This window comes from Festucalex cinctus, chromosome 2 (assembly GCF_051991245.1).
Source record: "Festucalex cinctus isolate MCC-2025b chromosome 2, RoL_Fcin_1.0, whole genome shotgun sequence".
NCBI lineage: Eukaryota > Metazoa > Chordata > Actinopteri > Syngnathiformes > Syngnathidae > Festucalex > Festucalex cinctus.
Genome location: NC_135412.1, coordinates 7,227,583 through 7,243,946, shown reverse-complemented (window position 1 = coordinate 7,243,946; position 16,364 = coordinate 7,227,583). Strand labels below are relative to the sequence as shown.

General features: G+C 41.1%; 3 protein-coding genes across 6 annotated transcripts in view; 1 reads left to right on the top strand and 2 right to left on the bottom strand.

Annotated features, from left to right (window-relative positions):
* The window catches only part of LOC144013531 (uncharacterized), a 29,491-nt gene extending 23,270 nt beyond the window's left edge, over window positions 1-6,221 (bottom strand). Inside the window, exons 1-5 of one of the 2 annotated variants that reach the window (XM_077512524.1) lie at window positions 5,654-6,221; window positions 5,377-5,562; window positions 2,091-2,162; window positions 1,379-1,556; window positions 259-833 (exon numbers count right to left, since the gene is read on the bottom strand). In XM_077512524.1, coding sequence (XP_077368650.1) covers window positions 259-833; window positions 1,379-1,556; window positions 2,091-2,162; window positions 5,377-5,481 — 930 coding nt within the window. In that variant the 5' untranslated portion in view covers window positions 5,482-5,562; window positions 5,654-6,221. The other variant, XM_077512525.1, reaches the window with a different exon arrangement.
* A 1,667-nt stretch (window positions 6,222-7,888) lies between these two features.
* atp5f1b (ATP synthase F1 subunit beta) lies at window positions 7,889-11,108 on the top strand. The gene is made up of 10 exons (XM_077512519.1): window positions 7,889-8,056; window positions 8,792-8,971; window positions 9,064-9,238; window positions 9,324-9,445; window positions 9,544-9,728; window positions 9,805-9,963; window positions 10,041-10,163; window positions 10,236-10,448; window positions 10,537-10,738; window positions 10,825-11,108. The coding sequence occupies exons 1-10, from the start codon at window positions 7,954-7,956 to the stop codon at window positions 10,920-10,922; spliced, it is 1,560 nt and encodes a 519-aa protein (XP_077368645.1). The 5' UTR covers window positions 7,889-7,953; the 3' UTR covers window positions 10,923-11,108.
* On the bottom strand, window positions 10,916-14,542 carry LOC144013530 (retinol dehydrogenase 7-like). 3 transcript variants are annotated; one of them, XM_077512523.1, is made up of 5 exons: window positions 14,448-14,542; window positions 13,513-13,827; window positions 12,140-12,398; window positions 11,910-12,073; window positions 10,916-11,835 (listed from the first exon to the last, which is right to left on the bottom strand). In XM_077512523.1, exons 2-5 carry the CDS (start codon window positions 13,823-13,825, stop codon window positions 11,615-11,617), a joined length of 957 nt encoding a protein of 318 aa, XP_077368649.1. In that variant the 5' UTR covers window positions 13,826-13,827; window positions 14,448-14,542; the 3' UTR covers window positions 10,916-11,614. The 3 variants fall into 3 exon arrangements, with proteins under 3 accessions (XP_077368649.1, XP_077368648.1, XP_077368647.1); XM_077512522.1 differs by having other exon boundaries at window positions 13,513-13,837; window positions 14,448-14,517; XM_077512521.1 differs by having other exon boundaries at window positions 13,513-13,851; window positions 14,448-14,509.
* Between the last annotated feature and the right edge of the window lie 1,822 nt (window positions 14,543-16,364).

Here is a 16,364-nt window from a genome sequence, read left to right as displayed (position 1 = left end):
TGCTAGAACTGCACAAATGGAAATCAACCTGACTTTTTTAACAGATGTGCTGCTTTTAATATCGTGAACATGACGAGGACGATATTGTGGCAGTTTTAATATCACTATATCACAATATTGTCTTTATCGTTACATCCCTAGTGTAAATGTTACTCTGTATAGAGTGGGACAAAATAAGACTCCGTTTAGAGTCAAATTTACTAGAGTTGATTTTTAACCATTTGATGCATGCATACTTTCCAGTAGACATTTACTCACGATCTCTCGGCCGACTTTTTCCACAATGCCTCTGTCCTGCAGATTATGAAGGTAGCGTGAGGCTGGCGAACTTGCAATTAGCCGCAGCTGGGCAATGTTGGCAGACTCCTTGGCTTCAGGCGTAATTCCGACAGTGAAGAAGCGGACGCCCTGGTTCTTGGCGTCGGCCACGGCTGACAAGATGTCGGGGTTCCTCGGGTGCGAGATGCCGTCGAAGAGCAGAACGGCCACCTTGATGCTGCCGGGGGCCGACTCCTCCAGGTAGAGGCGTGTGAGGTTTGTGATGGCGTAGGTGATGTAGGTGCCATGTCCGATATATGTCATAGGAGCTATGCGGGCCTTGAAACTGTCGGGACCCTGCCATTGGTTGAAGGTCTGCTCTATGATGACATGGCTGCTGTACTGAAGGAGGGCCGAGCGGGTGACGAGGCTGCGGCCGCTCTGCATGCGGAGGCCCTGCAGTCGCTCCGTCACTTCTGTGACAAAACGCTTCTCCTGGGCATGATTGTCTTTGGCGCTCTCTGAGCTGTCAATCAAAAAGGCTAATTCCAGACTGCAGGCATCATCAGTAAGTGCTGAGAAGGTAAAAGTATTGCAGTGTCAATCATACAAATAACTTGATTCGACAACATTAAAACTAGGGATGTTCGATACCACTTTTTTTCAGACCGATACCGATACTCAGACCCTCAGCACTCACCGATACCGATACCAACTACCGATACCAGTAGTACATTTTGACAAATAATTAAAAAATAAATAAATCACTAAAACAAATATATTTCCTTTAATTTTGACCCAAAAACCCCCAGCACAGTCACTCTTCAATAGTCTTAACGCTCAAAATAAAACACAAAAATGCTCTTTTAGTTTAAGATTCACAATTTTGAAGTATTTCCAAACCGGTGAAGTTTTGGTGAAAAACTGCTGCAAGCTAGCGCCAGCTACAGGCAAGGAGGACTCACTTAACGTCTTCCCCCTCTGCCATCGGTCGCTTGCACTCGTCTGCGTCACGAGTACTCGAGTACTTGAAAAAAGGATGGTATCGGTACTCGCCCATCCCTAAGTAAAACGTAATAGCGCCATCATGATGCAAATGAGTTCATTCAGACCGACTTACATTTGCGATTATTTGGCACATAATTGGATGTGTATTGCCTGTTTTTCCTCTTAGTGGTCACCTCGTCTTCATATCCTCTGTAGTCCTGTGCCCAAACACCCTGCAGCCCCCACAGGAGCAGAAGCCAGTGCAGCGAGGTCATCAGCGGCATGGTGTCCTTGAATGGGAAGCGATTACACTGAAACCATTAATAAAGCTGAGCAGTCAAAACAAGCTAGCACAACTCACCATGTGGACACTTTATGTCTCCAAGGTGATCAGCAATTTAATGCTCCCCGGAAAGACAAGACATTGGGGCGGGAATGTGTCAAAAAGCTGGAGAAGCTGGTCTACATTCACAGTTTGATAGATTCCATATCCACAGTCTGAATGGTGATGTTGACCAAAAAGATGCATGTGTTGTGGTTCTCACATTTCAGCCTTTCTAAATAGGTGCAGTAAGTGAAAGGAGGACCATCCCCTTTTTCCGAGCTCACTCACTCCCATTTCTGGGAGGGGACCTGGGGAGTCACCTCAAGACAGCGCAGGCGCAATGAGTGCATTGGCCCTCTCACATGTCCTTTGTTATATTTGTGCGTTCATCTCACCATTCAAAATTGAAAACCTCAGGGAATAATAGCAACAAATTGTCACCGGCTACGACAAAAATAAGATTTAACCAAGACTGGCATGACTAAGCAGTAGAAAATTATACATGTGGAATAGTTCTTACCTTCGTCCAGCTATCCACAACTGAGCTTAAATGCGGGTTTTTGGAATATAGGGAGAAAGCCAGAGTAGCTACCTGGGAAAAATTATAAAACAAACGCACATACAAAAGCAGGGGCCATACCATAAAAACTCCACACATGAAGGCCAGAGCCAAGATTCAAACCCCAGAACTGTCAGGCAGGTTTACTAACCAATTCCCGAATATGCTATTCTACCTTGGTTCATTACTATGATGATAATAATGCTTAGCGTTATCTGATACTGCCAAGTAGAAATTAGTCAATGAGCACTTATTAGACAATGGGCACTTATTACCAAGATGGCAACGGCACTTCAACACTAACACTTTTTTTTAACTCATTCATTAAAAATGTGTACATTTTTTTTAAACACTTTGTGCTTCACGCCCAAAAATATATGTATACTTTTTTTTTTCCTTTTTTTTTTATGCAAGCGCATACAGAAGGCTTTGATGCAGCTTCTGGCATGAAAATGTGGCTTAAAGCAATGGTAGTTATTACAAGAAACCGCCAGCAGGTGGCAGCACAGTATAAGAGATCAACCATGACCATGTTGCAACAAGCTCTTTTTGACAGTGTTTGTATGGAGGAATGTGACTATAGATAAAACTTAGCTATATTTTAATATTAGTTGCTGCAAAACGGAAACAGATAGAAATATAGTTTTTTTTTTCCTGATGAAATAAGAGACTTTAATCTTTCTTTTGGTAGGTTCCATGATTTTATAGCAATAGAACACAATATTCTGTGGGCCTCGCAAAATCAGTCAAAATCCAGTAAAACAGCCGTGAGCAAAATGGGTTTGCTTCAAATGAATGAAAATGATTTGAAAATGGCTGGGAGTGAATGCGTTTTTTTTTTTTTTTAAGAACAAATATACATTATTCTTTAATTCTTACTATTATTATTTCTTTTAATCATAGACCGACATAACCGTGTTAAATACGACACAGATTCACTTACTGGTAACACAAATAGCTATGACAAGGATTAGCGTCCTTACAACGTCATTAACTCATTTGCTCCCAAAAACGTATAAATATGTTTTATTTTAAATATTACAATGCTCCTAAAGACGTATTTATATGTTTTTGTTTATTTTTATGCTAGAGCATATAGGGGGCTTTGATGCATCCTCTGAACTGAAGAAAATGCTTCAAGCAATGGTTATTACAAAAACGGCCAGCAGGTGGCAGCAGAGTATAAGAGACCAACCTGGGCCATGTTGCAAAAAGCTCAATTACTCACAATTCCCCACTTTTTTAAACAGATTTGTGAATTATGATGAAAGTTTGCAAGATTCTAATGCCAATTGCTGCAAAATGGAAACAGATATAAATATACATTTTTTTCCTCATAAAATAAGAGACTTTAATCTTTCTTTTGGTAGGTTCCATGTTTTTATAGCAATTGAACACAATATTCTGTGGGTCTTGCAAAATCAGTCGAAATCCAGTAAAACAGCCGTGAGCAAAAAGGGGTTTGCATCAAATGAATGAAAATGAATTGGAAATGGCTGGGAATGAATGAGTTTTTTTTTAAAAAGAACAAATATACAATTTGAGGGCACAGCATCACATGTACTAATGCAATGATATTGATTGTGTGAATATGCAAAGCCTTGTCAAACAACCAAAAATGTATTTAGAATTCTCTATTGTTTTTTTTTCTTTCCTTCAAAAGAGCTTTGGTTCCTTGCTGAGAACCATACTGATATGTGACATCTAATTACATGTTTTGAGTAGTTCAATTTACATTTTTTTTTTAAGGTTGTTTCACCACCAAACCATAGCAAACGTCTTACTTGCAATGTTGTCCTGAATCAGTGGATTCAAGCAAGACTATATAGCCTATAGCCCGAGAAGCTGCAAGGAGCATCACGTAACTCTGTCTCTCTCTGTGGTGACAGTGTGTGAGTGGGTGCGTATGTTTTTATTGCCAAGTATTCTACCTTACTGAAAGCACAGACCGGCGAGCTGTCACTCAAGAATGTGTGTCCTTTAATCTGTCTGCGGGGATGAATATTTGCCACGGTGTGAGGGGAGATATGAGGTGGATGGATATTTAAAAGAAAATTGTCTCCTTTGCTATCACAATACAAACAACTAAAGTAAATGAAATGAATAAATTACCACAGTGAAGCTATTACTAGATGATATTATTAGATGTTTTGAGCATGTGCATAAGAAGTAGGTCAGAATTTAAATGCTAACACCTTTTAATGGCGGCACGATGTATTGTGTGCGTGCGCATGTTTTTTTTTATTTTTTATTTTTTTATTATTTTTTTGAACATATAAACAGATGAACAGCAGAGATAAAACAAAAAACAACAATCAAAAGAGAAGAAAATCCCAATAACATCATCATTCAATTAATCATAACTTACATGTATGCGTGCTTTCTGATCTGTGTGGCATGAAAATAGAGATGTAGTATTTTTATGCATTTTTTTTATTATAATATAGCAAGCAGTTAGCTTCATTAACTCATTCACTCCCAGCCATTTCCATGTTCTATTGCTATAAAAACATGGAACCTACCAAAATAAAGATTAAAGTCTCTTCTTTCATCAGGAAAAAAAGTATATTTGTATCTGTTTTTACATTTTGCAGCAGTTACCATTAGAATTAGCTAAGTTTCATCATTATTCACAAGCCTGTTGAAAATACTGGGAAAAAGAGCTTGTTGCAACATGGCCCTGGCTGATCTCTTATACTTTGCTGCCACCTGCTGGCCATTTTTTTCAAACTTTTTTTTGTACAACTACCATTGCTTTAAGTGACCTCTTCAGGTCAGAAACTGCATCAAAGCCGTCATAATGCTCCAGCATACAAAAACCTTAAAAAAACAAACAAACAAACAAACAAACAAACAAAAACGTATAAATACGTTTTTGGGAATGAATGAGTTAATATAGCCCTAACACCATGTTGTTGGACAACTTAATCTGGTAGATAGATGCACAGCAGAAGAGTCTGATCTGCCGTGATGCCAGTACAAATTAAGACATGTATTGTACTCTTAGTGTTAGGTTTTATGTAATTGTATTGTATCATTTATTTACAACATGTAGGCTAAGGGCTTTTCTTCAGCTGCAGGAAAGCTAACCTCTTTGAATTAGTAATCATATTGGCATTGAATTGCATCTAATCAGGTGAATGGAATATGTTGAGTCTTGTGTCAGCTGGCCTCTAGTGAACCGATCCTACCTTCCTCCTCTACCCTTGAAGTAACTATGGCAACAGCAAATTAAAGAAAGCAGCACCTTTTCAATACACTCCCCAGTTAAAGGTCCAGATGAGTTCAGTTGAAGGTATTTGATGTTCCACATGTCCTCACGGTAACCCTGAAAGCACAACTTTTCAGTCATCACTCCTCAGACTTGACTTTGGGGCATGCCCAGAGCGGCGAAATCTGCTCTGTTTTGTCAGGCAGCTACAGACTGGTAGAGCTGCATAAAATGCAAGCAAAAAGAAATTATGTTATCTCTGCTGAGCCCCCTTCAGTTCCTCAGGATTAGAGCCAATACATCTGCATGCTACCTTTCCATGAAAGCCACCACAAATTGTGTCCGACTCATTAAAGGCCAAATTTGGTTCTCATTAAACTTATTGGTTAACTCAAGTATTTACATTTAAGTAGGACAACGTGGTGAGAGCTGGAAATTGTAATTTTCCCTTGGAAATTATGTGTAATTGATGAGTGATAGGCCACAACAAAACAGTAATACCCACAAATATTCCCCCAAACAACATTACAGTCATGCTGAGTAATGTTGCTGGATCTAATGACATCATTATGGCATCATTGTGGCATCATCGTTTTCTGTCATTACACTCATCTTTCTCCGGTGCGCTTGTAGATAAAGTCCAGTAATAACTGACTGTCTAAAAAAAAAAAGCCTCTACAAAAAAATTGTCTCGATATAAGTTCAATACCACTGAACCAGATGAGACTCAGAAGGAAACTGGAACCTGTCCCAATGACTCAGGTCGAGGTGAGTTGATTTTGTTGTTTCCGAATATCAAAAATGTGATCTCATAACTGCACGAAACTGAGCAGCCACACAATGGGCTCTTTGCACAGCTCGACTACTTCCCGAACTGAATACCACGTTTTTGTTTCCTGTCTTTCATGAGTGGACAAACTGATTAATCCAGGTGTGTCTGGCCAATGTTGTTGCAGTTACCGAGATCACGCACACCTGGATTAATCAGCTTGTCCACTCGTGAAAGACAGGAAATGAAGGACTGGTGTTGAGTTCAGGAAGTAGTGAATTTGTGCAAAGAGCCCATTGGTCTTAATGAAACATCGTACACTTTTTAAACAAATGAATGCAACCTAATTTTCGTAAAAGAAAGGTTTAGTGGTTGGTCTTTTGCAAGTGACAAAACACTTGAGGATTTAGGCTTTCACGAATAATGCAATCACCATGGTAGGATAGGTATCTAGTAAACTTGTGATACGTGCATGTTCATAATGTTCTGCATTTTTTGTGGTACGTTGGCGCACTCTAGTGGATCACATACACTCTTCAATTGTGCTCAACTCCTGTCTCATTACCGGCATCATGCCGGGGATGTAGATGGATGGATGCCGGCTGCATCCATCCATCCATCCATCCATCCATCCATCCATCCATCCATCCATCCATCCATCCATCCATCCATCCATCCATTTTCCTAATTATGCAAGGCTTCAGTGGAGCCTATCCCAGCTGGTTTCGGGCAGTAGGCGGGGTACACCCTGGTCGCCAGCCAATCGCAGACGCTGCACATTTCAAGCCATCTTCTTAAATTGTAACTTTTTACATGAGGATTCTGGGTGTCCCAGGGCATGGGGAAGGTATTGGGAAATGGGGGCCAAAAATTTGGGTTTGGGAAAATGCGAGGATTATGCCTGATATCAGCTATAACAGATTGAATACGTTTAAAGTCAACCTTTTGTACATATTGTTTGTAGCCTAATAGTCGAAACTTCCCCCCCCCCCACACACACACACAAACTTCTTCAGCTACCCAGAGAAGAGAAAAAAAAAAGAAATCATCAAATCAATCATCAAATGTTTTGACGATATGGGTAGACCTAGGGTAAGTTTTTATTTGTTTTAAATCTACTGTAAAAGCAAGTTTGTTTTTGACCAGTTATATAACTAACACAGCTAGCATGTGTACTATTGTACAAAAACTGTAAAAAAAAAAAAAAAAAAGAAGCACTCATTTCCAACACTGTTCATTTCAATCCTGTCACTACCTGTCACCAGTTCAATAACCCACATCTGTGAATGTATATTAGTGCGCTGGGGTGTAAAACAGTCAAGCATGTTAGATGCCCTGGGGGGTGACCAACCAATCTTGATGTCCCTGAAAAATACTTTGTCGACGAAGATGCGGGTGATGTAGGTGGAAATTTTGCCAAGCTGATGCCCTTCGATCCATGTTGGATGCTCCTTCAACTTTGCCGGTAAATACAAGATTATTTGTCGATGACCCGGGAGGCGGAGTGGGGGACTGTGCCCCTTTGGCCCCATCCTCTGCACACCCCTGGTGTAAATATGCTGTAGTTAGCCGTATTGTTGTGGAACAACATTTAAAGTAACCACCAAGTTTAAATTAGTTGTTGGTCACTCAATTTATATGAACGAGTGAACAGTTTTGTGGTGGGCAGAAGCAAGAAAATCAGCTGCATGGGTTTTACAAATACGCATGCGTGAATGTAAGTAGTCATCTGCGCACGCGCACGAGACACTCAACGTTGCACGCACGCGCAGTTGGCTTTAGTGACTACTTGGTATAAAGTCGTGAGTTCCTCTTGTCTCGTTCCACCTTCAGCCATTTTGATCATGTTAGGAGCTGTGGGACGCTGCTGCACCGGGGCTCTGCAGGCTCTCAAGCCTGGGGTCCAGCCCCTCAAGGCCCTTGTTGGATCACCAGCCGTCCTTTCACGTAAGACCCTTCAGGCTGGGTGCTTTTGAGCGAAATCGCATGAGCCGATAGACGGAGCAGGGTGGCTTTTGAATGGATGACTGAAGCTATGCTAATAGCTAACGTTAGCTATTGCTAGCTACACGCTGGCTGCCCTTTCAAGCGGCCGGACGGGCCTGGTGATTCAGTTGTCGCGTTAAAAATAACGCAGGGGGCTATCTACATTATTTATAATAACCGGAAGCAAATGTGCATTATCATTCTTTGACGATTGCATGCTTCGGACGATGTTTTTACGGTGGTTTGTCTATGCGAGCACCAATGACCTTTCTCTAATGACATGAGGTGGTGCCTAGACTAGCATTACAGGCTGGGCGTATTGATTCTCCCCAAGGGTTTTAGTCTAAACGTTTCCCTCTTAAATCATCCAATATGTTACGTAAAGTGATGAAGAAAATGTTTGGCGATGTGATTGGATAGGATGGAAACTTGCAGCTTACTATGTTGCCGAAATGTTAGCGACGTTAGCATCGGGTGGATTTCTTTCATATGACATTCTCGGTTATAGCATAATTACCTACTTAGATTTGTCGTATAATGCATTTCAAAATTCTTTGTGTTAATCTGGGAGTTTGCAATGGGTATTTGTGTCACAGCACATTAATCACAGTAACTCTTTTCTGGTTTTAACTTTGTATGATAGCATGCCGATATGAATACAAGGTCACGACTGTAAAAGTGAGTGTATTTGTGCAGGCAGAGACTATGTTGCGCCTGCCGCCGCCGCTGCCGCCAGTGTTGCCACTGGCCGTATCGTGGCTGTCATCGGTGCTGTGGTGGACGTCCAATTCGACGAGGGCCTTCCACCCATCCTCAACGCCTTGGAGGTCGCTGGCCGAGAGTCCAGGCTCGTTCTGGAGGTGGCACAGCATCTTGGTGAGTGGCTGGACTTTTAAGGTTTGCTACAAGAACATGGTAAATACCCTGTGAGGGTTGGGATATAACTTGAACGTTTTTGTTTTTTGTAGGTGAGAACACTGTGCGCACCATTGCTATGGATGGTACTGAAGGTTTGGTCCGTGGACAGAAGGTTCTGGACACTGGAGCCCCAATTAGAATTCCAGTGGGCCCTGAGACCCTGGGTAGGATTATGAATGTCATTGGTGAGCCTATTGATGAGAGGGGCCCCATCTCCACAAAGCAGTAAGTTCACTCTTGAGATGACCTTAACACTTGACATGTATGTGATGCAAAGTTTGTTACCGGTCTATTTTGATTCTCCTTGCAGGACTGCACCCATCCATGCTGAAGCACCTGAATTCACTGACATGAGTGTGGAGCAGGAGATTCTTGTTACTGGCATTAAAGTAGTCGACTTGCTGGCCCCCTATGCCAAGGGAGGGAAGATTGGTATGTGTACGATAAATACATTTAAATTTGCTTAAGGAAATTGTCAAACTTGGGTACCTTTTTTTTTGTTTTTTTGTTTTTTTTTTTTGTTTTTCCAGGGCTGTTTGGTGGAGCTGGCGTAGGCAAGACTGTGCTGATCATGGAGCTGATTAACAATGTGGCCAAGGCCCATGGTGGTTACTCTGTGTTCGCCGGTGTGGGTGAGCGTACCCGTGAGGGAAATGACTTGTACCATGAAATGATCGAGTCCGGTGTCATCAATCTGAAGGACACCACCTCCAAGGTGAGAAGATGTGACAAGCCTCACATTTAAAAAATAAAATAAAAAATATTTTATTTTAATGTTTTTCCATTGCTAGGTGGCGCTGGTGTACGGACAGATGAACGAGCCCCCCGGCGCTCGTGCCAGAGTGGCTCTGACTGGGCTGACTGTGGCCGAGTATTTCCGTGACCAGGAGGGTCAGGATGTGCTGCTTTTCATCGACAACATCTTCCGCTTCACACAGGCTGGCTCTGAGGTCAGCACTTACTCAACAAGTGTGACATGGACCCAAAGTTGGATTTTTATTTCACTTATTTTGTTGAACTTGGTCAGGTGTCTGCCCTGCTGGGCCGTATCCCTTCTGCTGTGGGTTACCAGCCAACTCTGGCCACAGACATGGGTACTATGCAGGAGAGGATCACCACCACCAAGAAGGGTTCCATCACATCAGTGCAGGTATGTTCAGAGTTTTAAAAATATTTTATTCATACGAATGTTGACAAATGGTTCCTGCCTCCCCCCTGTCAGGCCATCTATGTGCCTGCTGATGATTTGACTGACCCCGCCCCCGCTACCACCTTTGCTCACTTGGACGCCACCACCGTGTTGTCTCGTGCCATCGCCGAGCTGGGCATCTACCCCGCTGTCGACCCTCTGGACTCGACCTCCCGTATCATGGATCCCAACATTGTTGGCGCTGAGCACTACGATGTTGCCCGTGGTGTGCAGAAAATCCTTCAGGTACGAAGTTTTAATTTGAACCTTGCCAAATTGTTAGTTGAATTTATCTCTAAAGCTAAACTCGCACAATTTTACTTTTGTGCTGCAGGACTACAAATCCCTTCAGGATATCATCGCCATCCTGGGTATGGATGAGTTGTCTGAGGAGGACAAGCTTACTGTGGCCCGTGCGCGCAAGATTCAGCGGTTCTTGTCCCAGCCCTTCCAGGTGGCTGAAGTCTTCACAGGCCACATGGGAAAGCTGGTACCCCTAAAGGAGACCATCAAGGGCTTTAAGAGCATTCTTGCAGGTGAGGCTGATGGTTTATGTATGCCCCCTTCCTTAATGGACGTCTCAACATTGTAAGTAACTTTTTAATTTGCTGGTCCTTTTTAGGTGAGTACGACCCCCTGCCCGAGCAAGCCTTCTACATGGTGGGCCCCATCGAGGAAGTGGTCCAGAAGGCTGAGAAACTGGCTGAGGAGCACTCCTAAACGCCTGAACAATCGAACTATTGCGGAATTAAGAAGAAAACAAAAATAGGCGGGGGTCCAGCTGTTAGGAGCACTTGGGTTGTAAAACATGTCCAAATACAAATAATGTCTTGTCATCTTGAGTTATATTTAATGTCTCCATTTGCAAAGAACGATGGAATAAACAAGTCTTTCAGAATTTGTCAACCGTATTTCCTGGTAGTGAATGTTGTACCCATGCTGACCACCAGATGACACTCATGAGCCATGTTAAGCAGCCATTACTGAGAACGATAGTGGCAGAAATAAAAAGACAAACTAATTGCATGTGTCTTTGTTTTGTGTAGTTGTGGTCTTAGCAAGAGAACATGGCAATATGATGAGGTAACCCAATAATAGTGATGTTACTACATCCTTCCCTACATGCAAGGGTGCTTATTGACCCCAAAGCAAAAAGTTGTTTTTTTTTTCTTCACAACAGGCTTATCACCAAGGACATGCACATTGGACTGAACATAACGCTTTCAGATAAGGCCTTCAATATGGCACGTATGGTGTAATCAATGAAGAGGCAGTTGGAGAGGATCTGAGGGAAAATGACTAATTTGAGGGAAAATGACTAATTTCTTGCAATACCATTTTGGATCATGACTACTGTATCGTGAAAGAATGTGTAAAAAAAAAAAAAAAAATGTTACAAACAAGTGTACTTATTATATTGACTTGGCAATTGGAATGGCTTCTTTGCTCAGAATGTAGCTGGAGACGCAGGTTGGCATGTAGGACAGCGGCAGCCAGAACAACTTGGCGTCCCATCCTGGTGAGTAGCGAGTACGAGGACGAACGGCCGATACCGCATGCTCCATACAGTTGACCACCTTCATCAGGTCTGCGTCTGATATCTTAGCAACTTTGTCTGTTAGGAGCGCTAATGCTGTAAGGGGTGGAGGAAGAGCGATGGAATAACTTGAATTGTAGCAAGTAATTGAATAAATAAGCCACACTTACATTTCTGAAGGTACTCCTGTCCATAGTCGTCTCTGACCTCCTGGGGCATCTTGTCCCACACCCATTTCACACTCTTACTCAGCAGTGCAGCATCAGTCACATTTGTTTTGAAGAAACCCGGTTCAATGCACAGGACCTTGACACCAAATGGTGCCATATTGAGCCTAAGTGGGAAAAGCCATTTTTATCATCAATGCCAAACTGTCAAAAGTGAAGACCAGTAGTATCACCTCAGGCTGTCGTTGAAAGCTTCCACGCCGTACTTGGACACGCAGTATGGGCCTCCGGTGGGACTAATCCTCCCAAACACACTAGCCACATTGACCACCCTGCCCCTGGCCTTCTTGATGAGCGGCAGGACGCTCAGGGTCACAGCAATCACCCCGTTTAGGTTCACATCCAGCATGGACTTGTAGTCATCGATGGTCAGCCAGTCACATGGGGCCGAGGGGACGGCCACGCCTGCGTTGTTCACTACGGCCCACAGGCCTGACAGGAGGAATTCAGTGTTGATTGAATGTGCGTTTAAAATACAATATATTACTAATTATTTTGCGAAGTCCAGTGTTGCAACAGTTACCTTGAAAAAGTAACTTAGTTACTTTACTGATTACTTGGTTTTAAAAGTAACTAAATTGCGTTGCTGATTACTTGATTTTAAAAGTAACTAAGTTAGATTAAAAATTACTTTTTTAGTTACTTTCAGTAGCTGCCGATAACACCATCTCAACATAAAAATAATGCGGTAGAAACGGAGTTCCAAATACTTCATTGAAAGTGCATTTTTAACATGGAAATAAAGTTTTTTTTTTTAAATGAAAAACAAAATGGGCAGTCTCTCTTGACTTCTTGTAAATAAATACTTTTTATAAAACAAAAAATAAAAATCTATCCAGGTTGAAATTGAAAATCCCCTTAATTCCTCTATTGTTTGTTCCGCTATTCCAATGTGTACACTTGAGTCGACTCGTGCATGCTGAAAACGTGATTTGTCTGACGTCACTCCCCCTGGCGAGAGGGCGGAGACAACCTCATCCCATAATGCTTCACGGACCAGTTGATGATGGAAATAATAATTATTTTTTTTTTTACCACTTTTATGGTCCATAATGTATACTTTTTTTGTTGCGTTCTGTGCATGTTGGTTAATAAAACTATTAGTAAAAGTATCATCACTTTTGTTTTGAATGTGCAAACCATTCACGACCAAACCATGGCTGAATTCAGTGTGGTGATCAATGACTTCCGCCTCATCTTCGTAGTTAGCGGTAGTTGTTTGTGACTGTTACAACAGTGAGATAATTTGCCTTCTTCATGAAAATGTGGAGTAACGCATTGAATCTCTGGACAGTAACTTTAATCCGAATACTTTGTAGAAAAAAGTAACGCGTTACGCGTTTATTTTGTTTTTTTGAGTAACGCGCGTTACCGACAACCCAAGTCCCAAACCCAAACGATCCCAGTTTTAGAAACCTCTGTCATAGAACATATTTGGCAGGCATAACCAGCCAATTTTGACAGAATAAGGAGAAAATACATATGTTTTCAAATGAAAGCAGTAAAAGTAAAAAGTCGTCGCAACATATTTGTACTACACACTCACCACGCTGGCCCACTTTGTCCTTGATCATAGCTGCAACTTTAGCTACACTTTCATTCGATCGAACGTCCAGGTGTGTTGCGCTCAGGTTTCCGGAGCACGACTTCCTCAGCTCTTCTTCGCCCTTCTCCGTGTAGCAGGCGGCGATGACTCGGAAACCCAACTTGTCCAGGTGACGGGCCAGGAGGTTTCCAAAGCCCGTGTCGCAGCCAGTGATGTACACATACTTGTCGCCCTTGTCAGATACCCTGGGTATCTCCCTGAGCCAGCGGTACAGGTAGTAGAACACTACGAGTCCCAGGAGGTACAAATACATGTCTGCGGGAAGCTGACATTCAGTTCCTTGTTAGAGAAAAAGCAGGTTATGCAAAAAGTACTGAAATGTTAAACAGTTGGACTTCAAAAGTTTTGAGAAGGTCATTAGGTTCACCTGTAAATGTTATGGTACATATCTTGAAGTTTTACCCGAAAGCCAAGTATAATCCCTAACCTTTAAGAGTGTGAGGCAACATTGTGCAATGTATTAGGACCAACATGTGGCAGAATGTAACCTTTACCCCCTTTGCGTGCACATTATTTTAAACAGCATCCAATTTGATTTCACATGGGGGATTCATTTTTGACGTTGTCACTTTGTACACCATTGCAAGAATTTATGTTTGAGGTTAGAGAAGGTAAACAGATTAGCATGAGGTTTCATTACATATCCGGTCAGTAACGAGCACTTCTCATCTACTAAAGCTTCATTTATGATGCCACTTACTTCATAGTGCAACTGCTATTATTAGTTCAATAAAGACATGGTTTGGATAGTAAAGTAGGAATCCACTGTACACATATAAAACAACCATTGTGTATTTGCAGTTTTCTCATCATCTAGTAAAGGATCCTGCCTTAAAAAGTGGGCAAGAAGCAGAAAGACAAGCACAACATCTTACCTGTCAGCAGGAGTTGGCCCAGAGCAGTGCGAGGGGATTGAGAGTGGAGTTGTCCTCTGGCTTATTAATGTATAATCCCTTTTAACTTTTGAAACACCCCCTTTTTTTTCCCCCTCTTTATTTTGTTTTCATAAGATTTGCAGAATGGCGCCCCTAGCTGTCAAAATAATCACACTGCAATTGGTGACAGGAAATTTGACTCTTCTTACGTTCCATTATTCTTATCTAAACGTGGTGGATGGAAGATATGACAATGTAACACAAGTAGTTTAGTTTAAAAGTAAGAATCATAAGTATGGCAAAGAATCCTTGACAAGCAACGACCATATCACGCAGTTTCCGAAACTTCCTGAGTTGTAAACAACTGGCTTGAGAAGGGCACAGCCAGTTGGATTTGTTTACTTGTGGACTTCCTCTGTTGACCTCTTACATCCTCAGTCAAGCACACAGCACAGTGGGCACTCCTCTCCAAAATAGGGACAATGCCAATTCCTTTTATTTTTCCATGTAGACTGGAAAGGCGAAAAAGAGACAAGAACAATTCTGCTTTAATTTCCAGGTAGTATCATGATAGTAGGATTCCCCTGACTAAAGTTTAAGGTGAGCAAAAATAGTGGCGCAGATAGATTTGAAATGGACTGAAGTCAGTCCAACTTATTGTTGTAATTTCCTCTGTCTACATTGGGGAGTCTAGAGATTGACATGACTTGTCTCAAACATTCCACATCTTGCCCCGCATCACATCAATTGCTGTTTTGACACGATGTTTTGCTTTGGATCATTTTCTTGCTGTTTGATAAAGCATCGCCAAAACACTTTTATTGCTGCATTCCTTCAATTAGCTGACAAACTGTTTCTGGATGTAGATTTTTGAGATAATGTTTCAGCTATCATCATGTCTTATTTCCATGAAAATAAATAAACCCATTCTGCAAACGAACCATGCAAACTCAACTGTTTCTTTCACAAAGCTTTATCTTTTCCATCAATTAATGTTTAATCTTTGTCTCATCAGTTCATAAAACATTGTCTCTGAACTTTGGAGGCTTGTATCAGTAAATTATTTGCAAATTCAAACCAAATTCTATCTGTACATCTTGTTCCTCTTCATGACCTGAACTCCTACCCGCTTGGAAATTGTTGCCGATGGTCAGTTGTCCACAGTTTCCTTAGCTCGCAAAATGTTTCTGTCATCAATGGTTACCACTGTTCCTTGATGTATGGACTCGGTGTTTGTTCCTGAGTAATTAATTTAGTGTTTTCTTTCTTCTTCACGGCAAAATTCAAAATTATGTTTTTGTAATAGCTCATATTGTTTTTGGTTTTTTTTTATATTCTTTTGCAATTGCTTGTTTTTCACCCAAATAGACAACTCTCTGGTTTCCACATTGGTTACATCAAATAATATAAATGTAGTCTTCACAAGCAAAACCTAAATCTCAAGATGAGCTTGACCAAGGGTTGGAAAACTTTTGTACTCAAGGACTATATATGTATGTAAATTATTTATTTTTAATAAAAACAATAACAAATCGTTCTCATTTTATTATAATTATTCAATTCTGATTAATTATAGTCACATAGAAGAGAAATTCTTAAAGTAGTTTATTTGAATAATATTTTGTATTTTATTGTATACAATCAACCTATTAGGCAAGGCAAGGCAAGTTTATTTGTATAGCACATTTCATACACAAGGCAACTCAATGTGCTTTACACAAGGAAAGACAACACATAAGCATCAAGAAACAGTAGTTAACATTCAGAGGAAGAAAAATAAATGAAAATAGGTTACAAAATGTACTAAAAAAGAACATACAATAACAATCTTAAAACATTATTCAACAAACTTTAAAACATTTAACATAAGGAAGTTTAAAAAAACAAAACAAAAACACTTAATTAAAGCTGTTTAAA